We start from the raw sequence: 26,308 nt of genomic DNA on the forward strand, positions 1-26,308 counted from the left end.
TTAGAAGGAGACAACAGAGACAGCCCATCCATCTTAGAGGAAGCACAGTCTCCCTGGATTGTTTTAAACCACGACACAATGAGGGCTACATCCTGCACCGCTGCCAGGCAAATCCAGCCTATATATCAAACAAAAAGCTCTTAATCACTTAAACACCTAAAGAGAAAACCATAAATTCCTCTTCCAGCATGAGCCATCCTCTTACTCATAAATCGAGCTAGGAGGAATTGCCAAGGTCCAGCCCTAAGCCGCTATAGACAGCTGCAATTTGGATTTTTGTAGCTTCTTTTTTCCCTGGTCTACTAAAGTTTTATTCAGAAGAAATACTGTATTTTCAGGCTTTTTACAGTCTAATAAAATTCACAAAATTTGTTCTGCCATTATCCACTGGTGGGTTACTATGAGTCTAGCGTCTGTTTGAAATGGTTTCTTTCAGAAGCTGACAGTGCCAACCAACACTTTAGACCAAAGAACTAACTTGTATACGCACTGTTTTCCCTGACCCATGGCACACTGACCTGAATTTTCAACTTGCCGTTTGAATGTATCCCTTAAGAGGAGCCTGGCGAGATGCCTCTGAGGTCAAGAACACTTGCTGCTCTTGCAGAAGACATGGGTTCAATTCCAAGCACCCACATTCGGTGACTCAGAATTGCCTGGAACTCCAGTGCCCTAGCGTAGCCTCCAAGGTCACCAGAAAGATATGTGGTACGCATAAACATATGTAGGCATACACTCACACACATAAAAAATAAATTAACCTCAGGAAACAAAAATATCTGCATCTTCTGTGTGACTCTGGATGACCTGGAGCTGTACAAGGAGACACGGCTGAAGTCCTGAAAAGAATTGCTACCCAGAGAACAAAAGGTGTTGCTAATACTCTCAGTCCCTGCCACATCAAGGCCACAAGGTCACAGGTCAAGAGATTACGCCATAGCATCAGGCCATCGTCATTTTAAGCTCTTTGGATCCAGGAAGTCATTCGGATACAAACCATCTTCATAAAGCAGTGACACCCGACAGCTGACTCACTCACTTATGCCTCTCTGGGTAGCAAAGCTCCTGGTGTGAGCTTTGTGGCAAGTGATGACTTATTTCCAAAGCAATCGGAAAAACGGTTGTGTATTCAACTCTTCGCTTTTGTACCTGTAACTAGGGTGTCTCCATATAAGGCCTTGAACTCATTGAATCTGCTTCCATCCACGATTCTAGCAATGACCTAAGAGGAAAAATAACAATGCCCCTGAGAAATTACATCACACAAGCATGTCTGCAGTGACTGAAGTTATTTAAAGGGAAGGCAATTCACAGCGATGTCAAGTTCAATCTCAGGCTACACAGAAGAGCTCTTCTGAATGCCCCTTGACATGTGCACTGCCAGGGCCCAGAGTCATCCCACACTATGAGCCTTATGGTATGCATAAACATATGTAGGCAAATACTCATACACATAAAAAAAAAATAAGCCTTAGGAAACAACAATTATCTACAGGGAGGCTGTGGGAAGATTGAATTCACTCAACAGCCTTCTGTGAAATTATACATTCCATGGAATTCTGGATGAACTGGAGCCAAACAAGGAGGCAAGGCTAAAGTCTTGAAAATAGCTGCGTACAGGAGCCGCAGCAAAGAATCTGGGGCTGGTGGCTAAGCCCAGTGCTCCAGGGGCCTGATCAGTGCCTTGGTAGGGCTTCAAAGAATCAATGAAAACCCAAAGCCCAGCTGAGGGTCTGGAGTGAGGAACACTGGATGGCTCTGCTTGTCACCCCGTGTGCCAAGGTAAGTCACTTCTTAGAAAGCATTGTCATTTACTCCGTGACAGTGCGAAGGTGAAGAAAGGATTCTGACAGCTGGGGACCAAGATGAACTGGTAGGAGTGGAGCCTGCCTGTAAATGATGCTGAGCTGAACAATGGCTCCAACTGCAGCTCTGCCACAGGGAAACTCATCACAAGACCCTTAAAGCCCTGGGGAGGCAGCTTGGTGGCAGAGTACTTGGTGAGCTTGTGCGAAGCCCCGGGTTCCATCCCCAGCACTGCCTCCCTCCCCCAAACAATCCATAAAGCTCTCTACACCTGTTGGTGACCTCACCCTCAATAGAGGATCGCATTTAAAACGTATTAACTAAAGCACGTGGTCTCTGACTAAAAAGCAGCTATTATTACTGTTAAGCCTCAATAAATGTTCATTAAGTCCCAGTATGAGCCAGCTGAGAGACTGGCTACAAATATTGTTAACCTAAAAGGAGCAGAGATTTCTAGAGTGCTAATCCTTGACTTTCCACCATAGAAGTCTTTCAGTAGAGTGCCTGCTCAGCCCGCTTGAGGACCTGACTCCAATCCTAGTACCAAGAGAGAAGACTGTTACACACGAAGCCTGTCCCGTGCTGCTCTTGAACTCCTCTGAGATGGTACATACGACTCCATGACACTCATGCTCCCTTAGCTGAGAAGTGAGGGACCTCACTTTTCAGAAAGTAAAAACTTACTTTAAATTGCTTTTTTAGTTATCTTCCTAAATATGGGAGCAAACCAATTTTTTGGTCCTGTGGACCTCGCAAAGTGAACCTTTTGACAATCAACACATCCCAGAGTCATTCTTCCGCATGAAGGTGAAGCGCCCCAGAGGTCTGAGAAATCTGGGGCCACTTCGTATCAAACCATCTCGTACTGGCTTTCTAATCAGTACCATCCTTATACAGAAAGTATATCCATTACCTTCAGAAGAACGCAAACATCAGGAACAGACAATAAGATAATATTTGAGCAGCAGAAGCCATTTGCTTGGAAAGGCTGGGTCACCACTGCCCCTGACTGAGAGGATCCGCCCCAGAGGCCAGGTTTTCCAGTATCACAGCAGCTGCTCATGCTACAGAGGCCTCTCTGTAAGGCTTATTTATTGCAGAGAAGATGGAAACATCATAATAAGTGACCAGCAAGAAGCAGCAAAGGCTAGATTTCCGTGAATGCAGTCAGAAGCACGCGGAGGCGGAGATGGGTGTCCGCTGGTTCTCGGCCTCTGAAGCTCACGATCTGCACTCAGTAAATGCTGTCAGGAAAGTAAGTGAAGCAGTGGCTTTTCTGGAAGAGGATCTCAACCATCTCAGAAGACGATGAGCACCATGTCTTCCTGTCTGTGCTAACCTCAAAGTCAGGCTAAGAAGTAACTCTAAACTTCGTAGCTGAGCCACGTGGCTAAAGTGGAATTTCTATAAACTCCAAGATTTCACAGTAGTAACAAAGTGTTGCTTAAATATCTGGAGATATCTCTCCAGGGTGACACCATTTCACCAATTCATGCAAAAACAAAAACAAACAAACAAAAAAAAAACCACGAAAAAGTCTGCCTACCATGTTGCCAGACACCACTTTGGGAACTGAGAGCTAGCCATAGAGAAATGGTTACTGAAGAGATTTTTAAGGATAAGGACTAATATATGTAATTTATACCAGAAAAAGTAGAATTTTTAAAAATTTATATACATGGGGGAAGGGGATTAAACATGTGTGTGTGTGTGTGTGTGTGTGTGTGTGTGTGTGTGTGTATATATATATACATACTTATACCAAAAATACATTATATATTAGAAATACATCATAGTGTGTGTGTATGTGTGTATAGCCATCCCTCATCCATGAGGACTTGTTCTATGTCCATATCCAAATCTCTAGATGCTGAAGTCACTTGCACTGAATGCATTAATACTTGCATATTATTTATGTACATATTCCTTTAAATTTTGAATCATCTCTAGATTAGTCATAATAACATAAGATAAGCGTTCCATATGAGCAGCTGCTATACTATGTTGTTTAGGGAATAATGACAAGGAAAAAAAATCTGTCCATGGTCAGTACAAAAAAATACTCTTTTCAAGGATTTCTGAGCTGAGGTTGGTGGAATCCATGTACACAGAATCCTCAGATATGGAGAGATAACTGTATATACAGATTAAGCCAAAAATATCAAAATATTAGCTGTTCTTTCTGAATGAGAGAACAAGCAATTTTATTTTATTTTCTGTGTTCTCTACCCACCGCACCCCCCCTCATAGCCAATACAAAATAGTCTTATAGTCAAGAGGGAAAGTAACTTAAGATATTAAAGCCTCCAGCAAAAAATCTCATTAAGATGATTTCCTAATTTAAAATGTATTCTGCCAGCTATAGAGAACTGAAGAAAATCAAAGCCTACACACTCTAAGCAAACACTGGAAACTGTCACTCTAGCTTCCAGAAGGCTATGTCACAATCTGTAACCATAGCAACACTTCCAGCTATAATTGTCTACTCTTTGCTAATGTCATAGTGATCTAAAAAGGTATGCTTTTCTCTTCTAACAACTTACTGACATTCTGTCTATTTGGCGAAATAAGAACACGGAGAGAAAGTAGTTGAAAATGGTGTGCCTGCCCTCCATCACTCTTGCTGCCCACAACAGCACGAGTCGCACCCGGTGAACAAACCAAGCTGCCTCGTGGTACACTGAAAACTTCCCGATCGCTGAGAGCCTTTCCTCATTTGCGGCTTCCTGTAGACCAGCACCACCAGGTGCACCAGTCAGGATAGCTCTCCTGGATGTCACCGCTCCTTACTAAGACCCACAGTTGTCCCTTTGCCTGAACAGAAACTTGAGGGGTGGCAGCTCGACGCACGGCTTGGGCCCCACCTCCCACATACCTCCCGGACGTCAAAGCTCCTCTTCAGGTTGGCGCCGACTATTCCATACAGTTCATCTGCAGGGAACAGGGGCTCCTCAGAAGGCTCAACGGTGACCTACGGGAATTTAGGACAAGTGCACTGCATTCAAGGTCAGGATTCAGGACAGGACACAGTGTCCACAGGATAAGGAAAGACAAAGGTTCCTACTCACATCCATTGTCTTCTGATAATTGAGACTCCTCACAACCTTCCTCGTTAAGTGGAGGGCGTGGTGGTCGTCCAAAGCATAGTGGTCAGTGACCCCAGACTTTCTGCAGAGTAAATAAAACACACTCTAATCAGAACCTGGAAAAGGAGAGTAATTAAATATCACAAGTCCCAGATATTCTCCCTGACCCGAGAATGATGCCACCTTTGCTTCCTTAACAGATGCCATCTTATTTTATTTTCATAATATCCCTGGCGAAAGAGCATCATCCTTACAAAGAGCATCATCCTTATGAAAAGCATCATCCTTACAAACCCTCATCTTATAAAGAGAGGAACGCCAGAGGCACAGAGACTAAGACCAGCAGCTGTTGCATCAGAGCTCACATTTTGGATTTCTCACCCTGACCTGAAGGCTACAGGGCTTGCTCATAGGACTTCTATCCAGGCTCATCCTGTATACCTTAAACAGAACTGTGTGTGATGCCCAACCACACCCAGCATGTGTTCACAGAGTAGTTACAGGACACATCAGTAGCCAGCTGAGCCAGTGGTCTCCCCTCCCTTAGACTGCTGAGCTGCCTTCCTACCAGGTTATAAGTGAGGGTCATTCTCACTTGTAAACAAAAAGGCTCGAATACACTGACCCTCAGACAACAGATAAAAATAGGAACAGAAGCCGGGCGGTGGTGGCACACACCTTTAATCTCAGCACTTGGGAGGCAGAGGCAGGCGGATTTCTGAGTTCAAGGCCAGCCTGGTCTATCTACAGAGTGAGTTCCAGGACAGCCAGGACTATACAGAGAAACCCTGTCTCGAAAAACCAAAAAAAAAAAAAAAGGGGGGGGGGGAACCAGATACCGTGGCTCTGTGGTGAAAGCCCTGAGAGCTTTCGGTCATTCAAATGTAGTACATTAGGCATAAGCTCGCTCTGGGGGTCAGCTCTGTCCCAAGCAGTGGCTTGCTATCTCTGATACAAGTTTACAAGGGCTTGCTCACTCTCAGCTGATTCTCCACCACCATGTCTGCCTATGCATTCTCCATTATGACAATAATGGATTAAACCTTCAAAACCGTAAGGCAGCCCCAATGAAATGTTTTCCTTTATAAGAGTTGCTGTGGCCATGTCTCTTCACTGCAACAGAACTCAAACAAAGACAGTGTGGGTAAAGGATTACAAACAGGTTTGATATCTTGTCCAACTTTTGAAAGTCGTTCTAGTGTTCTAAACAAGAGCAGAGACCACATTTACTCCTCCCGAGCACACACGGCAGCCCCTCCAGCTCCTAAAAAGATTTGACAGACCAAATTAGCTCTAAATGCTTCGCACATAACGGCAACCGTAGCTGCGGACTCCTCGCTGCACTGTGATTCAGTAGAAATGGAAGCAGAGAGAAGATTCTAATTTAACATTGAATTCAATGCTTTCTTATGAAAACTGCCTAAAGCTTGCCATAACAGGAAAGAGAAATTTTGGATGAGACACTATGTAAATCTTTGTTTAAAATTAACTCTTAATGATGACTAAGCAGGTATAAACATATATTGAAAAGACAGAGAAGCCAACAAATTTCTGACTCGTTTTGTGTTTCTGTTTCAACTGAAACAGGCAATCTTCCTTACCTGAGTGCAGGGATTATGGCTGTGCCCAGCTGTAACATTGTGTGTTCGGTTTTGTGGATTTTACTTACTCATTATTATTATTATTATTATTAGTGTGTGTGTGTGGTGTAGTGTGTTTGTATGTGTATGATGTTTGTGTGATGTGTGTTTGTGGTGTGTGTAGTATATGTGTGTGTGTGGTATATGTGTATGTGGTGTGTGTGTGTGTGTTGTGTGTGTGGTGTAATGTGTTTGTGTGTGTGTGTGTGTGTTATGGTGTGTATACAACAACACTCATACCAAGGCCCATAAACCCAGGTCAGAGAAGAACTTCCAAGAGTCAGCTCTCTCTCTACCAGGCTCCAGGTCTAAAACTGTGTTTGTCCAGCTTTCGAGACAAGCTCTTCAACCCTATTTTTTCAAAAAGCTGTCACCACCTTCCCATTTCCTCATGACGGTCAACAGATCATCACGGACTACAGGAAGTAATGCTAACAGAGTATTTGATGAGCACTAACGAGGAGGCTTCTATTCCAATCTTCGCCTTACGGAGCAGCAAATGGGCCTCAAAGAAGTTAATCACCTCCGCTAAGTCACAAGGGCAATCAGGGTGACAAATGGAAGCTAAATTCCAGAGTCCCTTCACTGATTAAGACAGACTACTTACAGCATCACCCTTTTAAAACTGCTAAGATGTAAGATAATAATAATAATAATGTTCCCCAAATACTACCTTCCTCTCTTTCTCCTGATTGAATCAGTCAGCCGGCTGGTGGTGGCACATGCCTTTGATCTCAGCACTCAGGAAGGAGAGGCAGGTGGATTTCTGAGTTCCAGGCCAGCCTGAGCGACAGAAAAAGAAAAGAAAAGAAAACAAAAACCCAAAACAGCAAAAGGTAAGTCCACTACAACAAACAACCCAACACGTGCTGAATGAGAGGAATGTGGAAAAGGCCAAGATGAAGGTCCCTTAAGCTAGTCAAAAGTCATGTCCTTTGTAGGAAAGAAACCATCCCTTCTCATTCCATAGTCACTCGGCTCCTTGGGGTGCTGATGACACAGAACAGAGGACTTCTCGTACTTGACAGATAGTCAGGTCTACCTGCCCTTTAGGACACCATGCTGAGTCCTGTATGCTTTCAGGGTAAGGTGAACTGTCCAGTCTGAATTAAGTGCCACCTCTTAACTAGGCAGAGGTTTCCTAACAAGATCAATGTCTGCCCAATGTCTGCAAAGCAATCTCTCCAACACCCCTAACTTCACAGGGCCACAGAAATGTCTGACCCCTGCTCCAGCTTCACATCTGCTTCCCACCCCACACCATTGTCTCCAATGGGGTGGGGGTGGGGTGTGAAGTCATTTCCTGCCATTTTCTTTATCATCTTCTCCTGTATCCTTCATCTATCAAGTCCCTCAAATCCACCTGGATGATAAGATCATGGCTGATAGATACCAAGCATTCGAGTGAGAATGAGAAGAGAATAAGTCAGTGAGAAGTTGCCTCTCTGGCCTCAAGGAAGAGCTGAGGTGCTGTGCTTGCTTTGACAACTTGTGCACTACAATTGGAAGGCTATAGAGAGGATTAGCTCAGCCCCTGTGCTGACACTGGCTCAGAGGATAAGGGCGCTTTCTCCTGATAACTTGGATCAATTCCCAGACCCCACATGGAAGCAGTGGGGACTTGACTTTGACATGCCATGCTCTGACCACATGTCATTACGGCATACGCATACTCACATATGTGAGTGGATTCACATTTGCCTGTTCACAAATACACACTAAGGGTTGTTCATTTGTTTGTTCTTTTATTTTTTTTTTGTTTTGTTTTTTGTTTTTTTGTTTGTTTTTGTTTTTCGAGACAGGGTTTCTCTGTATAGCCTTGGCTGTCCTGGAACTCACTTTGTAGACCAGGCTGGCCTGGAACTCAGAAATCCACCTGCCTCTGCCTCCAGGGTGCAGGGATTAAAGACATGTGCCACCACGCCCTTGCTCTTAAGCGGCTAACACTCTCACTTGAGAAAAAGCTCCACAATCCAAAGAACTGAACCCAGAACAGCCTTCTGGAAACAAACTATGGTTTGACCTGGCAAGATAAGCAGAGGGAAAACAATGGAAAACCTTCCTTTAAGCAAACACAATGGCCATGGATCCTAAAAGGAAGCAGTGTTCCTGCTTTACCTGCAATGCAGGTCGGCACCTCCGAGATCCTCAGCGGACACCTCTTCACCTGTAGCTGCCTTCACCTACAAGGATAAAAGCCATGGTGAGCCTGGCTCACGGATACTAACAAGCACATTGCTTAAGCTGACCACACCTACATCCTTCCTTCCACAAAGCTGAAGTTCACTGTGCTTTCCCACGCCACCTCTAGGCAGAGTGAGAGATTACTATCCCCAGCTTACAGAAGGGAGACCTAAACCCAGGCTCACTGAGAGCTGCCCACAACTCCTGTACAAATGATGGAGTCTCGGGACTCACCCTTCTCTTCATGATGCTGCCCAGGACACCTTAAACTCTTTGTGTACCGTCATCTCTTACTGTCTGGGATCCTTTTTTCTTTCACCTACCTGGTGAGCTCCCTCTTGGCCTGCAGGAGTCCTCATGGTGGTGACACCCTATGGTATTAACCATGTAATGCTGGGCAAACTGAGGGTCCAAGAAGAGAATCTAATCTCACTTACACATCTGCATGCTATCTTCTGGTCTGTATTTCAGCACTCTTTATGTATTTCTCTCATCAGCTCTATACTGTGGGGTCCTCAGGAGATCCATTCATCTTCAAATACTCAATAACCAGGCTATAAAATCCAGTTATTTTATCTTTAAAGTGGGAAAAAAGATCACCTACATAAGTTACCCAAATCTAAGATCTGACAGGATGGAGCCAAGAAAAGGAAGAAAATCAAGCAATAAATCAAGAATGACTTAAGAAACTAAGAACTACAAGAAACCACAACATGAAAGTGAAAGGAGAGGTCATTTAGAACCCAGTGCCACCTTGTCTTGTAGAAGCTGTTTGTTGATTCCTTCTTCCTGGGCTGACTAATCTGTTTCTTGAGATAAAAATAAAAAGATTTTATTAAAATATCAAGAATTAACCTAAGCTACAGCCCAGGGAAGCTATTCTTCACTGTATCAAAGGCTCTCTTTTTAAATAAAATATCTTTCCACAGAGAGAGGCAATTAAAATTTTCACCTCCAATTATCCCACCCTCAGAAGTTAATTATTGGTTCTCTTTCCAAAAAAAAAAAAAAAAAAAAAAACAGTGCAAAATGGCTTTCAGTCCAGATAATAACTAATTATAAGAGGTGTCTGAATATTTAAAGTCATAAAAAGAGATAAACAACAGATATACTATATTTATTCTCAGGACTCTGACTAATTTCCAGTGGGGAAAAATAGGGTTGTCATCAGTTCGTATTTGTTAAACGCCCACAGCACGCTTGGTGCTGTGAAAGGTTCAGTGGCACAAGTCAGGAACAATAAGAGGGCTCATTCTAGTAACAGCGAGTTGGGAAGGTAAAGGAGCCAGAACAGAAAGTTCTCCCTCACCCTCTTCTGCTTAGTCATCTGCTTCAACCACACTAAGCTGCTTCAACTAACAGGACCTGAACTCCATCCACCCTGCAAAGCCTCTCCCCAGCTGCCTACACAAGGGTCAGGATATGGAATTCTCAGTGCCTGGTCCTTCAGATTCTTCCTCCCCTAAACCTTAGTCTCTCCTGGACCACTGACAGAAGTTCTGATCTGGAGAACTCCAGGCTTCCGTGGCCACTAAGTGATGGCGAATCTGAATCCGTGGGTAGAGCTCAGTGAACCCTTCTGAAACACTGGATGTTGCGCCACCAGCACTGCAGGCCATAATTCCTCCCAACAGAAGTTTGCAAACATTAACACACCTTTCCTCTTAAAGATATGTACCCTTCCTAATGCAAAAGTACACTTTCCCCTCATGAGCTATTACAAACAGCATGGGGAAAAGATAACAGATAAGAAAATTAACATTCAAAATAACATTGGAGTGTTACTACAGTTAAAGTACCAGCTCCTACTGGTCTACCTTATCTTCTTGGGAGAATCGCTTAGGAGAACACTTACTTTGCATGAAAATGAGTTTCTACAAGTAACCAGCAAGCCTTGGGGCCCACCATGGTAAAGCATACATTTCAAAGGCTTTTTTTTTTTTTTTTTTGTAATCATGAGATTGTGCAGCCATCACCACTACCTAATTCCAGAACATTCCATGACTCTCAGAAGAACCTCCATTCAGCAGTGGCCATTCCCCCTTCCTCCCTCCCCCTAGACCCTGGTAACCACTATTCTACTTTCTATTCCATGATTTTGGCACCCTTAAATATTTTTTTTTTTTTTTTTGGTTTTTCGGGACAGGGTTTCTCTGTATAGCTCTGGCTGTCCTGGAACTCNCTTTGTAGACCAGGCTGGCCTCGAACTCAGAAATCCGCCTGCCTCTGCCTCCCGAGTGCTGGGACTAAAGGCATGCGCCACCACGCCCGGCTCACCCTTAAATATTTATGAAAGTGACACCACAGTTTTGTGTGTGTCTCACATATTTCCCATCCATGCAGTGAAGACCTTTCTATGTCTGAATAATGTTTTAGCACATGTATGTTATAGTTGTATAATTCCTTGGACTTTCTAGTAACTATTAGATTTTTGGGGGGTTTTCTGTACACGAGATATTCTGTAGCAAGGCACATGATTTCCTGCTTTGAGATCTAGGATCATAGGATGACATTAGCATGTTAACAAATGCATTGCTGAGAACCTTTACTATGGAGTCAGTCAAAGGGAAGTGAAGACCAGTGAGCTATGCATAGCCCTGTTCTTAGGACTACAGTTTAACTCTATGTGGCTACCCTACTGAAATATCTGTGTATGTATGTATGTGTGTGTGTGTGATGAATACTGACACATGCTCAGTACATGCTCTACCACCAAGCTATACCCCAGCTTGATCTGAATTGCTAGCTGGTTTTGTCAATATTTTGGCACCTATCCATTGCACAGCAATAGTATTTGTTAGCGTATAGCATTAGCAAGTTTGTGATAGTATTCGCAAGCGTGTCCTATTCTTGAATCCTATTTACTCCTCACTACCCTCTCCTGACTCGTTCCTTCTTCCTGTTAATTCTCTTCCTCTTCTCAAATACCCTATTCTCTACATCCTAGCTTTCATATCATATATGATGTGGGTGCTCGGGAACTGAGTTCAGGTTCCCAGGCTTACAAAGCAAGCTCTTTATCCCCTGGGCCATCTCCCCCACCCTGCTGAATAAAACTCTACTACTACTACTTCTACTTCTATTACTACTACTACTACTATTATACACACACACACACACACACACTCACACACACACACACACACTCACATTTTCTTTACCCATTTCTCTGTAGATGGACATCTAGGCTGACTCCATAACTTATCTTCTATTGTGAATACTGCTGTAATAGACATGCACTCTCAGTAGGTATTCCATAGCATGCTTATTTAGATTCCTTTAACTACATTCTTAGCAGCAGTACAGTTGGATCATTCTGAGTTAGGGTCTATCTAGTCCACATAGACCTCAAACTTAACACCCTCGACTTCTGCGTCCCCAGTGTTAGAACTGCTAGAGCATTATCTCCATACCTGGCTGAATTCCTAATCTCTTAGTGCTTTGGCACCTCGGCCATTTTCTGGTCTGTCTCCTACAGCCTCCTAGTCTTCCCTGACGTGTGTATAACCCAGGCCTTTCCTAGTACCTCCTACCCAGCCCTACCTAGCAACTGTTAGTACACATGCCCCCCGTGGGATCACTGCTAGCACAAGGGAGGGTTTCCAGACAGGGTGGGACAAAGAAAGGCTGGCCCCGTCTCGGGGTGGCATTGTGAGGCATGCACCCCAGCTGAGGATACAGAAGCAGGGGCTGGAAACTAGCCTTCTGTCCTTCCAGATCTGGGTGCCAAGCACACTCTGGCATAGAGGACACGTGCGTCGGAATTCTATGTTTGCTGTGGGGCCATTGCATCTGGCTTGGTTTTATTTTTTGTTTTTTGTTTGTTTGTTTGTTTTGTTTTTATTTTAAAAAAAACCAAACTTTTAAAGAGGGGGATATTGAGACCAGGTCTCGTGTAGCCCAGGCTGGCCTTGCTCTGTAGCTGACAATGACCCTTACCTTCTGATCCCCCTACCTCTACTTTCTAAATACTAGGAGTATAGCTGTGTGTCATGACATCCAGCTTAAAACACCTTCTAGAATGAGCCAGGCATGCACTAGTCTCAAACAAACGAAAATATTTCTCACACCACATTTCTTCCACTCTATATTATCTTCGCCAGAATTTCATTATGTATGTGAAGGCACACAAATGTGTATTTCTGAACATTTTACCCAAAAGTTGTTCACTATATATAACCCAGAGTAGTCAAATCCTTAAGAGTCAAAAAAGAGAATGTCGAGACCAGCTAGGGCACACGTTAAACCAAGCAGAAACAGACTGATCTCTGTGAGTTCAAGGCCCACCTGGTCTACATAGTCAGTTCTAGGCTAGCCAGGGTGAGGCCAGATATGGCACATGTTAAACCAAGCAAAAACAGATTGATCTCTGTGAGTTCAAGGCCCGCCTGGTCTACAAAGTGGTTCTAGGCTAGCCAGGGTTACACATTGTGTTCCTATCTCAAAGAGAAAGGGGGAGGAACATTAGGGAACATTTAATGGGTTTGTGTTGCAGAAAAAAAAAAAACCACCTTCTAGAGCTAGATATGGCAACAGCTGCATGATAATGCAGATATGCTTAACTTGACTGAAGCAAACAATTAAAATTTAGTACACAGTAAATCTATGTGATGCACTATACTTACCATATTTCTAAAGCATAGAATAGTTTACGTGTTATATGTTTACCTTCAATAAATCAATAATCAGTCAACCAAGAGTCTTATATTCTTACCAAGGGTGGTCCAGCCAAGAAGATGGTACCCTGCTTCTGAACAATGATGTTTTCATCAGCCATTGCAGGCACATACGCGCCTCCTGCCGTACAGGAGCCCATGACCACAGCTATCTGCAAGGGAGACACAGACAAGCCATGGGATGAGACTCTAACAGTATAGCGTGGCATTGGCACAACATCCCTATAGACACTACAGTGTCTAGGTGCTACTAATAGCTGATTCCCTGGACTTCATTTTAGAAATGGAGCCCTGAGATGGTTCTTATTATAGCCTAGGTTAACCTGGAACTCACAATCCTCTCCTCTTCTGAACACTGAGACTCCAGGCACACATCACTCACCCCAACCCCCAACTAAGATAATATCTTTTTTGCTGTGGCTTTAATTTATGTGTGTATGTGTGTGTGTGTGTATGTATGTATGTATGTATGTACGTGTGTATGTATGTGTGTATCCAAAGTATGAGAGCAGGTACCAGTAGAGACCAGAAGAGGGCATCTGATTCGATCTCCTGGAGCAGGAGTTACAAGTTTGTAAGCACCCTGGTGTGGGTACTAGGAACTGAACTGGGTCCTCTGGAAGAGCAGTAAGAGCTATTATTAACTACTTAGCTTTCTCTCCAGCTTCCCAGAATAGTATCTAGACCTCGTGTACAAACTCATCTTAAGAGCTTATGTCACACTCTTACAAAACATACACACGACAAGTCTATCCAGCAGAGAACACTGGCTTGAAAAACTACTAGTGTGAGCAGCGAATGGAGAAAAGAAAACTATCACACGTCCATGTCAATAAAACTGCCTCACAGGGGAACTAAGAACGGTGACCCTAATAATCACGGAGCTCACGGGAATATTCAATAATGTTTTGAATGAATATTATTCATATTTTGTGTTAGCACAAATATGGTATTTTTTAAATATAAAACTAATATTAACATTTATATTTTAAAAGTCCACTCAAATGGCTGAGGAGATAGCTCGGTTGGCAAAGTGACTCCTATATCCATGTAAATAAGTTAGGCATGGTATCCCAGAATCCCAGTGCAGGGGAGGCAGAGAAGCTGACTCTCTGCCCTTCACTGTTCTGATGGCCAAGTCAAATCGGTGAGTTCAGGGAAAGCGAAAGACCTTGCCTCAAATAAATAAATAAATAAATTTTTAAAAAGGATTAGGGAGATGGTCCCCTGCATGAAAGTGTTTTCTGCTCAACCTGAGCAGGAATTGTCCAAATTCCTAGCACCCGTGGAAAAAGCCAGGCATAGCTATGGATGCCCATAAGCCCAGCACAGAAGAGTGGGTCTCAAAAACATGCTGGGCAGATAACCTAGCTGAAGTGGGGAGTTTGTGAACTTCCCACTTAGTAAGTAAGAGATTCTATCTTGAGGCAGTAAGTCAAGGAAGTAGCAGAAAATGACCTCATGTCCTGTCCTACCCTCTTCCTGTGCAAGCCTGAACTCTGACAGACACACATATGCCTCCCACAAGTAAATAAGTAAGTAAATTAGGTGGAGCGTGACCCGATTTTGACCTCAGGCCTACACACACACAAGCACACATGTGCACATGAGGGTGCACACCCCCACATATAACACATAAGCATGTGTGCAGACACAAACACATGGCTGCTCAGAAGACAATGTTGGGCTGGCAAGATGTCTCAATGGGTAAACACACTTGCCACCAAGCCTGAGGATCTGAGTTCAATCCCTAGGACCCATGGTGGAAGGGGAGAACCAACTCCCAAATGTTGCCTACAGGGTCTGGGTCAGTGGTTAGGAACACTTGCTGTTCTTGCAGAGGACTAGATTTGGTTTCCAGAACCCACAAGGCAACTCACGGCTGTCTAAGTCCAGTTCCTCGGGAACCAATGACCTCTTCTGACCTCCATGAACTCTAGGCATGCAAATGCCTACACATACCTACATGCAGGTCAAACACTCAACACACATACAATTCTAAAATATACTTTGTCATCTTCCACATGCATAACAGTGGCATGCACATGTGCAAGCCCTTGCGCACGCGTGCACACACACACACACACAAAGACACACTAATAATAAATACAGTTTTTTTAGGAATTAAAGAAGAAAATGAATCATTGAAGCAGGATGATGCGTTCAAGGAGTTAACAATAATGTTTACTCTCGGTGTTCAAAAGCTTTCCATCTTAGAAAAAGCTTAAGAAAGATCCTTGCTCAGAGATTAGTATGACACAAAGAATAATACATAAGGGTTTAGCTAAGTACCCCTCAAGAGGAATAAAAATATCACCAAAGAAAAATAAGTATAGAATGGATTTTTTAAAAAAGCATCACTCGAAAACAGTTTTTGTTTCTAATCCCAATATTCTTTCTATCAACTTGCCTTAAATTCATGTAAGAATCTGCTTTGATAAACAGCACGCCACACGAATATTAGCTCAAAAGAAGTGTACCGTGAGTTAGCAAATTTCCAACTACACAGCCATTACACAAAGACTCTTTCCTTAACTAAACGTTTTGTGTTTGCTATTAAACTGTCAACATTTAATTGTTAACATCATACAGCAGTGGTTTTCTCTTATCAAACACCCAGAACTGTGCTTTCAAGACACCTACGGCTATAAAAATTCCTCCCATGCACCCAAGGCAGCAACACTCGTAGCCAAGTTTACAGTAGCAGACAGACATCAGCAGCCCACCATGTCTTAGGAATCAGTGAATTGTGGATGAATTGTTTATATCTAAATATGTTCCTTTAAAGTGAGGCAAAATAACAAAATAGAATGCCAATGTGATAAATCTGTGTGATGTGCCTGAGTGTTTTAACTATCTCTGCACTTTATGAATATCTGAAGAATTCTGAGCCTTTTGCAACCCTCTAAGGTAGTGATTCTCCACCTGTGCGTTGCAATCCCTTCATGGTGGAATGACCCTTTCTCAGGGCTCACCCAAGACTATCGGAAAACACAGATATTTACATTCTGGCTCCCAGCAGTAGCAAAATTAGAGTAATGAAGTAGCAACAGAAATATGGTTGGAGGTCACCATCACAGGAGAAACTGTATTAAAGAGTCCCACGCAGTGTTTCAGAGAGCTGAGAGTCGCCGGGCTAAGGGGACAAAGGGCAGCTTTACCGCTGTACCCTGGACCTCCACAATACTGGGTTCAGCTCAAACTATCTCAGTGATCCAGAAGGAAAAGGCTCAAGGGACTTAGAGTAGAGGCGCGGTGATGTAAGATTCTAAAAGAGAACAGTTTTCAAAAATGAGACCTAAAAAAATCCGACAGGCAGAGCAGAGTTCCAGGAAAACTGTTAAGAGAGCAAAGGAGAGGAAAGAATAGCAGCTGTCAGCGAGTACCAGAGAGAGGATAAGGGTGGGGAAGGAGGTGGGGAGGGGACGGTTGGGGGAGGCAGGGGGGGAGAGGCAGGGGGGAAGGTGGATAGGGGTGGGAAGGAAAAAGGAGGGGGGGAGTCAGGAGGGAGGAATGGGGGGAGATAAGAGGGAGGGGAGGGCAGGGGGAGGTAAGGGGTATGGGAAGAAGGTAGGGGGAGGGAGAGGGCAGGGGAAGATAGGAGGGAGGGAAGGTGGGGTGGGGGAGGAGAAAAGAGGTAGGGGGAGACAGGAGGTGGGGATGGGGGAGTGGGTTGATGGGGTTGGGGCAAGGGGAGACAGGAGGGGGAAAGCAGGAGGGAGGGGCTGGTGGGATGGGAGGTGGGGGGAGGGGAGTAGACAGGAGGGATTACCCTGTCTGAATGCCATCATACATACCATCTACTATGGAATGAGAGTTTGTGCCCCTTCCCAACTTCACATTAAAACTCTAATCCCTGGTGTAATTTGGAGGTAAACCCTCAGGGAGGCAACTGAGGTTAGATGGTCACAAGGGTGGAGCCATGACATCATCAAGGTCCTTGTGAATAGAGACACAAAAGTCTCTGTCCCTCAAGAGGACAAAAACAGAGGGAGGCCCCTCCCAAGTCCTGAACCAAGAGCTGGTACTCCAGAGCTGTGAGGAAGACATGTTCACACTACCTCACCTACATTACTTACTAATGACAGCACCTTTGTGGGAGAGTAGATGAGAGGGGAGAGCTACCAAGACAGCAGGTGTCTGTCTCACAGTTAAATGACCAAGTATCAGCTCCTGACTTTAGGGACTTCTGTCATGTTGCTAGGGGAGGGCATCTCAGATGCATGTTCTCCACAGTTCCTCTGCAACCAAGCAAACTAACAACGCACACTTCTGACACCAAAGGGCAGGTGAGTGAGGCAAACTTCAGGATTGGTCCCCAGTATACCTTGCTCTGAGTGTTCCCATCAGTGTGACCCCTGTGAGTACAGCAGACTGAAACCACTCTTTGTTACCCTTCTCTTGCAGCCTCTCTCTTCCCTTCTCCCTTTCTTGCTTTGATGACACCAAGCAGAAAGCTGTGAAGTACTCTGGGAATGACAAGAGACCAAGGACAGCCCTCCAGCCAACAGCCAAGATGAACTGAGGGAGGCCTGGGAAGAATCAATTCAGTCAACAACCACGTGAGTGAGCCAGGAACTGGGCCCTTCCATCATGCGCTCCAGTGACTGTATCTTGTGAGACCCTGAGCTAGGCTCAAACTCCCATCCACAGGAACTAGATAATGAACATGCCAAGGTTGGAATAGTGTGTCCTAGAGCAGCAATAAATAAACAATTTACCTTGGTCAAGGCATGCGGCTCTGAGGGAGAGTGACTTGTCTACTACGAAAGAGGCCCTAGTTTCAAATCCCCAACACTGAAAAAACAAAACAAAACAAAACAAAACACCCTGTCTCAAGCTAATATAATGGAGGCAGAACCAACTTTACTAGTATAGGTGAGTGTTGACTAACAGCATGGATAAGTTCTGAGAAATGCAAAGCCAGGCATTTTCATCACAGGGCAAACATCAAGGAATAGAATTCCAAACAGACAGCAAAGCCTGTAGGTGATATAACCTCAGGACCACCTTCATCTGTGAAGCCCACCACTGATCAGAACATCAGGATGGAGCGAATGACCAGGTCTTTCTATTTTCCCTCTTTCATCGGGTCTACCTGTAAACTCTTCATCTTCAGTAGGCAAGAACGACCCGGGCCAAGGAGAATTCTGTACCATCCCACAGAGTGGTACAGCCATCGTATTAAATGAAGGAGTGCAGATACAAAGTTACACAAAATGCTCACAACAGACAAACCCATAGAGGCAAAGAAGCTCTGTGGCTGGGAGGACTGGGCAGAAACAGAGTCAGGGCCAATGGGAAGATAAAAATATAATAAGCTCCATTCAACTCAGCAATACCCAAAATATAACTAGATTTTCACAGTTAATAGATGAGTTGCATGGCACTCTCTCAACACTCACATAATTTTAAAAGCACAGGCGTGGGAGGGATGTCAGACACCTGCTTCTGGCCTCCAAGAGCAATAGGCACTCACGTGGTATACAGACATACTCAGGCAAGCTACTCATATACATAAAATAAATAATTAAGTAAATATATAAAATCTTTAAAGGCATAAAAACATTTTAATAAGCACAAAAAAATGCCCACAAGAGCTATAGTTACTGTACCCCGAGGAACAAAAATTCTCAAATGTTTCAACAATAACAAAGAAAGCCTTTCTAGTCATAAGTATTTTTAATTTATTTTAAAAATATGTTTATTTATTGAGATACAATCTTACTATGTAGCTCTGGCTGGATTCCAATTCAATACCTCTTAATCAAAACTTAGTTTTAATTATGTTGTATATGTGTGCCTGTGGGAGTTTTGTGTGCACCCTGTGCTTGCAAAAGCATATGGAGACCAGAAAGGGAGATTAGGTCGCCTAGAACAGGAGTTATGGGTGGTTATCTACTGATGGCTTACCCATCTTCCCAACCCCTTAATCACAAGTATTAAAATAAGTACAATTTTAATGCTATGCAAGCAGGTGCTGATAACGGCATAAAGAGAACACAGCACAGATAAGTCACCAACTAAACCAGTAGGCATCCCGCAGTCTCATCTCATCGCTTGATTCTAAGTTGCTCATCACTCACAACAGGGGACAAGAGGACAGGTACAGAAGCATCCTGCCATTCCATCTTCTGCTCACAGGATCCAGGGATCTCAGAGTCCAGCAGCACCACTCACAGCCCAAAGTATGTCCCTGTGCATGTCCTATGCAGGGCCACTCCGGGAGCCAAAGTATCTGGAACTGCTGAGAAAAATCTGCTCCACTCTCCACTAAGAACTAAAATGTCATAAAACGCATGGCTGCACTATGACGTGTGGACTCAGCTTGGGTTGGAGGCACAACATCAGTATCGTGCTAAAGGGATAGTAGGGGGACTCTCATCAAGACAAAGATGAACTCCCAGAACTCAGAGAGGCGACAACCCTCATCACCAGACAGAGTGCCTGCTACACAACAAAGATACAAGAGAGAAAGAAGCCCAGCAGGACTCTATGACTTAAACCATCAGCAAGGAAGTAAATGGCAGACATGGATGCCACTAACCCACAGAAATAACTCTTGTTGTCACTTCCACAAGTATGGTGCCTGAGAAACAGAAATAAGTTGCTGCAAGCCACAGGCAATCACACAAGACAAATTCAAGACCCTCTTCAGCTTCCCTTAGCAAACAAACAGAGACTGGGTCTCATTGTAACAAAACTAAGGATACAATGTAGCCCAGCAGGCAGCTCAGTGAAATGGATTTGCCAGGGAGTCAACCAGGAGGCTTGCCAGGGAAGTCTTACCCATGCCTCATTCTGAAAAGCCTTGTCAAGTCTGAATCTCCTGCATGCTCCCACTGCAAAGCTGAAGACCATTTTCTACTTTCATAGAGACCAAGATAAACGCACCAGCAAGGGGAAGAGACCCAGCGCTGGATGGAAAAGCTACTCAGGCCTCCCATCTTGCTGCCTTTGCATTCAAAGAAATTGTGAAAAGCAAATTCTGTCTGTATCACATTGTTTGCATTGTAGAGATGGTTCAACCAGAGGTCCTGAGTTCAATTCCCAGGACCCACATGATGACTCATGACCATCTATAAAGGGATCTGATGCCCTCTTCTGGCCTGCAGATAAAAGACACAGGTGCACATCCCAGATGAATAGCTGGCTAGAAGTTCAGATCATTGTCACCTACATTGACAGATCAACACTCTGCTAACTCTGAGGCACTCATGCTCACCTGTGCCAACAGGTATGAAATGTACACAGAATGCAGAAGCCCATCTTACCCACAATGCCTCTTCCTCATTCTTGTTATCAGAGCCTCAGTTTAGAGAGCCTCGATGCAACCAAATACACTGCTTTCATCCCCCACCCCCAGGCTTTACGGGTCTTTAAGGAATGCATTTCTTAAATAACAGGATCTGCCTGTTTAAGCCCCCTCAGGATGATCATAGATGCTTGAAACAAAGGCAGTTGTTGAAGTAACCTTCAAAACTAATGAGCTAAAGCAAGGAGAAGGGAGGGGAGAGGTAATGCATGACGGTAGTCATCTAAAATCTCCAAAATTTAGAGCAAAATAGGGAAACAATGCACTTTCACACTGCTCGATAAACGAAGCTGATTTCAATAGAAAAGTCTAAGCACTAAACCCCGGGCGTAGGGGGAAAGCAGGGTGTTTTCTACACCAAAGGTCAAGCTAGAGTGAGTAGACTACTGTAGGCAGTTAAAATTAACAGGAGAGTGAGACTTCTGCTAACGATTAGTTCACACTAAGAACTGCATAAGAAGCTGGCATACATAAGAAGCCAGCAACTTGAAAACATCAGACTGCAAGGACCAACAGGAGTTAGCCTGCGAGTGCACAGTCTGTGGAGCAGCTTTAGGACAGGAGCGCAGAAAGGTACCTCTGTACCTCTGAGGTACCTAAACTCCAGGAGGTGAGGAGAATGCACAGCCCACCATTTGGTAAGAAAAGGATGCTTCGAAGGCTAGTACCTACGGTAGTCTGTTAATGTGTTGGCCTTTGCTTTAACAGTTAGAGGAGATCATCTTTTAACAATATTAACATGTCTCATCTCAGGGAAATATGTGAAATATTCATCTGATATTCCTCTAGTCACAAGGAACCAACAATAAAGAATGAGAAATCAGCCAGGACCTATCTAGAAAGAAGAGTTAAAAATAGCTTCTGGAGACTCAATGAGCAAAAAAGATAAATATCCTGACCTAAAAAAGTCTCTTTTCTTACGAAGTAAAAGTCAAGTGTTAAACCTGAAAGGTCTAGTTATCTGTCAACATTATTTTTATATCTGAGACTGTACAGGAAATGGCATAGATAAGAATATCTCTATATTCTTAGAGATAAGTAGATAAGCAGATCTACAATGGATGAGGTTAATAATGTTAAATAAAAAACAATCTTAGGGTAGAAAAATAGAACTGGAGAGAGGCACCCACTGATGGCTGTCAAATGCATAAATGGCAGAGCCAGAGTTATATCTTAGTCTGTTCTGTGTTGTTATAATACAATACCCGAGACTGGATATTTTACACAGAAAAAAATGGTTTATTTGATTCAATGTTTTGAAAGGTTAAAGATCAGGCAACCTCTGGTGAGGACTTTCTAACCATATCACAATATGTCAGGTGGCATCATGGCAGAAACATGTGACAGGAAAAAAGGTCACATGACAAGATTGGACGTGAGAGACCATAGAGACCACTTTCATACTTTAATAATATAAAATCCATTCTCGAGGAATCAACCCGCTCCTGCACTACTCCATTTTGGGGGCAGTGCTCCATGTCCCATCCACCTTGCAGTAGGCCCTCCCCTTCAAGACCTCCCACCATAACACTGTCTCTTTGAAGACTAGGCCTTATCCAAAGCATAACATCACAGATGGTTGATGTACATGATGAATTATTAAAGATTTGTTTTAAATACTCTAAGCCATAGTTTTAATAAAATATAAGAAAGGGGCTGGGGCTTGGCTCAGTGGTATAACATGAGGACTTGGGAAAAGTGGAATGGAAAGAGATGGGAAGAGGGTGGGAGAGAGAAAGAAACCAGTCAGTGTGTCGGCATTTGCTTTTACAATTACAAGAGATCGTCTTTTAATAAATATTAGCATGTACCATCTCAGGAAAATTTGTGAAGATATAAAAGTCATCTGATATTGCTCTAATGACAAAGATGCAATAATAACAAATGAGAAATCAGCCAGAACCAATCTAGAGGGAAGAGTTAGGAATGGCAGCTAGAGATGCAAAGAACAAAAAAAGATAACTATTTTAACCTAAAAAAAAGTGAGGGGGAAAAGCGAAGACTCAAGGTTTCTTGTTTCTTGACATCAAAACGTCAACCCTAGGACAGGAAAGGGCGACCGGAACTTGAACGATGGCTCCGAGGATAAGAGCTCACGCTGCTCTTGAGGAGAACTTGTGTTCAGGTCCTGGCACTCATGTGGCAGCTCATAACCAGATAGATACATACATGTGCCACACATGCACACAAAAGAATCAGAAGACAGCACCAAGCAGACGAGCAGGGGGTGGTGATGTGCTCAGGTCTGGTTGAGCCAAGAGAGCCTAGAAAACTGTTTCTCCTGCTCTCTCCCGTAATCACTGAACACTTCTGCCATTAGATGAGGAAGGGAGTTCTTACCACACCAAGTAATCAGTTCTCCCCTGGACACCAGCTGGAGGGCGGGCGGGGGGCGCCCTTACCCAGTTCACACTATGTGGAGATAGCACTCGGTTCTGCCAGACTGTTCTCACTTTAAATGCCAGTCGGGCAGAGGCATCAGCTCCTGGCTACCTAAGGATAGACCGGAGCTCCCACTCTTCCCTCTCCTTGCACTTAATGTGCTAGAATGGCCCACAGAACTCAAGCAAATGCTGTACTTCTGCATGCTGGTTAATTAATAAAGGCCACAGAAAACAGCTGGGTGGTGACACACGGGCTGGGCCTGAAAGAGTTCTGAGCGCCTCTGTCTCTATGGAGCTAGGGTTGCCATCCTCCCAGCACTCAGAGGTGTCTAACAAGTGGGAAGATCTTGAAAGCCTTATAGGGGTTTTCAGGAGGGGGCTGTATGGTGGCTTCATCATGCAGGCAGGAGGGATCATCTCCAAAAGATTCGGGGAGCAGGGCCTGAGGGATTTAGGAGCTTTGCACCAGGTATCAAAGACCAAACATTAAAACAAAAGATGTTCCTGGCACCCTTATCTACAAGAGTCCTAGGAGTTCTGTCTTAGGAACAAGACGGAGACCATACATGGGAACCCAAGCTTTTCCTAACCAGGAACCAGGGGCAGAAACCGCATACACATTTCTGTATTACACCAAGACATTAGCAGAAAACCTACAGAGACAGCAGCACCCCAAAGGTTTAGAGGCAGAGATGTGGAGGGCCAAGGGCCTACACAATGACCTGAAATTGTATTCAAGTTCTTGGTGGGGTTGGGGGGCATAATTTTAAAATCGTAGGGAGAATAAGGGAACTCGGTGTGAAGCCGAAGGTTTTGGAAAAGAACAAAGGGTGACATAAAGAAGCTACAGAGAGAGAGACAGACAGACAGACAGACAGACCGACCTCCGGGGCAGGAAGGTTTAAAGTGAGGAGAGTAAGGGTCAGAAATGAAACACTGGTCTCTGGCCACCCTTGAGAAGGCTGTAACCCAAAACAGACTGTGTGTGCATATCAAAGTCAGAGGAGAGCGTGTGGAGTCCGTTGGCTGCCTTCTCGGGATGCCTGTGTTTACTCTGTCTCAATAGGACACTTACCATCAGCTGTGAGCCCCACCTAGGGGATCCAGAACCATCTCGTTTCTTCTCACAGTCCTTCATGGGATTACACATAGCAAGACCCTTCATAAATAGTTTATGTTCATACACTCTGAGAATTTCAATTAAATAAAATTTTAGATACAACCTAAGTCCCCTCATTCCTCTTGAATGACCTCCATTTTCTCCTTCCCTCCTGAGCACCCACACTGTTCACAACTGTGTGTGACATTCTCCAATGCACGCTTACACACAAGCACAACACAGTGAGGTTTTATGCACCCAATTATCACATGCATGGGTACTGGCTCAAATTTACCTACAACTGCTTTTTCTCAAGACAGCTTTGACATTTATTCATGCTGATGCATGCATTTTAGTGCTTTCGCTTTAACAGCTAAACACCGTTATGAATCTTCCATTGATGCCCATGAGTTAAGTATCTTTTGCTCTAATAATCAATGCTCATATGGACTTATCTCTGTGTATCTCTTTGTCAGTACACTAATGTTTCTCTGTACTAATAGATCAGTCCTAAAACAATGACTTCCTTTTCAAACCTCTTTTCCTTGGGTAATTAACATTCATTATAATTCAGGAACGTGCCTGAAGTTAGGATAAATTTGAACTGAAGACAACCTTACAAAACTTTCCTACATTATATAATAACTTCTGGTTTTTTGAAATTTTTTATTACATTTCTTTATTATTTTGTGTACAGCCAGGGCTATGGTTCCATGCCCACATGTGAAGGTCAGGCAAACTCTCAAGAGAGTCTCTCCTTCCTTCCATGCCTCCCAGAGCGTGAGCTCATGTTGTTGGGCTTGGTGTTAAGACTCTACTTCCCAGCCAGGCAGTGGAGTGGTAGTGCACACCTTTAATCCCAGCACTTGGGAGGTAGAGGCAGGTGGATTTCTGAGTTTGAGGCCAGCCTAGTCTACAGAGTGAGTTCCAGGACAGCTAGGGCTACAAAGAGAAACCCTGTCTTGAAAAACAAAAACACAAAACAAACAAACAAACAAACAAAAAAGACTCTACTTCTCTGAGCCATCTCACCTAAGGAAATTCTGTTCATTTGTTTTTTTACTACATCTTGATTGTGTGGTAGCAATGACAGTTGAAGTTTTAAACAAACAAACAAAACTATATTACTATATTTCACCAATGAGAAATTACCTGTGTGATGTTTTTAGAAGACATAATTGCCTGATTATAGAATATGCGGCCAAAGTGATCCCGGTCTGGAAAGGTGTCTGCTTGCCGAGGTAAGTTAGCCCCTCCTGAGTCAACTGAATAAGGAAAATGAGAGAAGTGAGCACAGAAGATGACAAACAGCCACAGTGCTCCTCACCAAAGCCTGCCCCCTATCTTCAATGTATGCTAGAATCTCGGGTTCCCCAACACAACCAAAAAGTTTCCTCTCAGACAGTTTCCTTTCCAGCCTTTTTTCACAGCTTCATATGAACAACTCAAGAAACTTTGTCCCTTAAAGAACAGCAAAAGACCTACAAATGCATGAATTTGCCAGTAGAACTGAAAACACATCTTCCTGGATCGATACAAAAACTGTTAAAGGACTCGTGGATAATTTGTATGTTCCTTTCTTTCAGTGTTTCTGTTGTTGTTGTTGTTTGTTTGTTTGTTTGTTTGTTGCGTGGTTTAGCTATATGATCCTTCTGCACCGGCTTCCTAAGTAGTGAGAACAGTTTTACTACAGATCGCAGTGAGGTTCAACAGCACGGCTGTGTGGTTGTGAGATCAAAGGTGTGCTTATAGGACATCCTGTGCACCTCAAACTTTTTCAGCCATGAGGTAAACAACAGCAGCCATTTCATAGAGCTTTCAGGAGGACGTGAAATCACATATGTAAAAAGCTTTGAGTCCAGCATCTACTCTATGAGTGTACAGAACAAATGTTAAAAAGAAAACTTAGAGCCAGGTGTGGTGGTGTCTTTAATCCTAGCACTCAGGAGGCAGAGGCCTGTGGATCTCGGTCAGTTCCAAGCTAGCCAAGGCTACCTAGACCATGTGTCAAAAAGGGGGGGGTGGAGAGAGAGAGAGAGAGCGAGAGCGAGAGAAATAGAAGTTAACTAGCCCTATACCTATTATTATTATTGCCTACAATCATTTTCTTTTATTATT

At 43.8% G+C, this 26,308-nt stretch overlaps 1 protein-coding gene across 2 annotated transcripts in view; it reads right to left on the reverse strand.

The window, feature by feature from the left end:
- The window catches only part of Mccc2 (methylcrotonoyl-CoA carboxylase 2), a 69,733-nt gene that overhangs the window by 19,480 nt on the left and 23,945 nt on the right, over positions 1-26,308 (reverse strand). For both annotated transcript variants that reach the window (XM_029468370.1, XM_021180108.2), the window contains exons 6-11: positions 25,343-25,455; positions 13,431-13,544; positions 8,651-8,715; positions 4,875-4,974; positions 4,682-4,777; positions 1,150-1,222 (exon numbers count right to left, since the gene is read on the reverse strand). In XM_029468370.1, the coding sequence (XP_029324230.1) occupies positions 1,150-1,222; positions 4,682-4,777; positions 4,875-4,974; positions 8,651-8,715; positions 13,431-13,544; positions 25,343-25,455 (561 nt within the window). The remainder of the gene's footprint in view (positions 1-1,149; positions 1,223-4,681; positions 4,778-4,874; positions 4,975-8,650; positions 8,716-13,430; positions 13,545-25,342; positions 25,456-26,308) is intronic.

The sequence above is a fragment of the Mus caroli genome, chromosome 13 (genome assembly GCF_900094665.2).
Source record: "Mus caroli chromosome 13, CAROLI_EIJ_v1.1, whole genome shotgun sequence".
Lineage (NCBI taxonomy): Eukaryota > Metazoa > Chordata > Mammalia > Rodentia > Muridae > Mus > Mus caroli.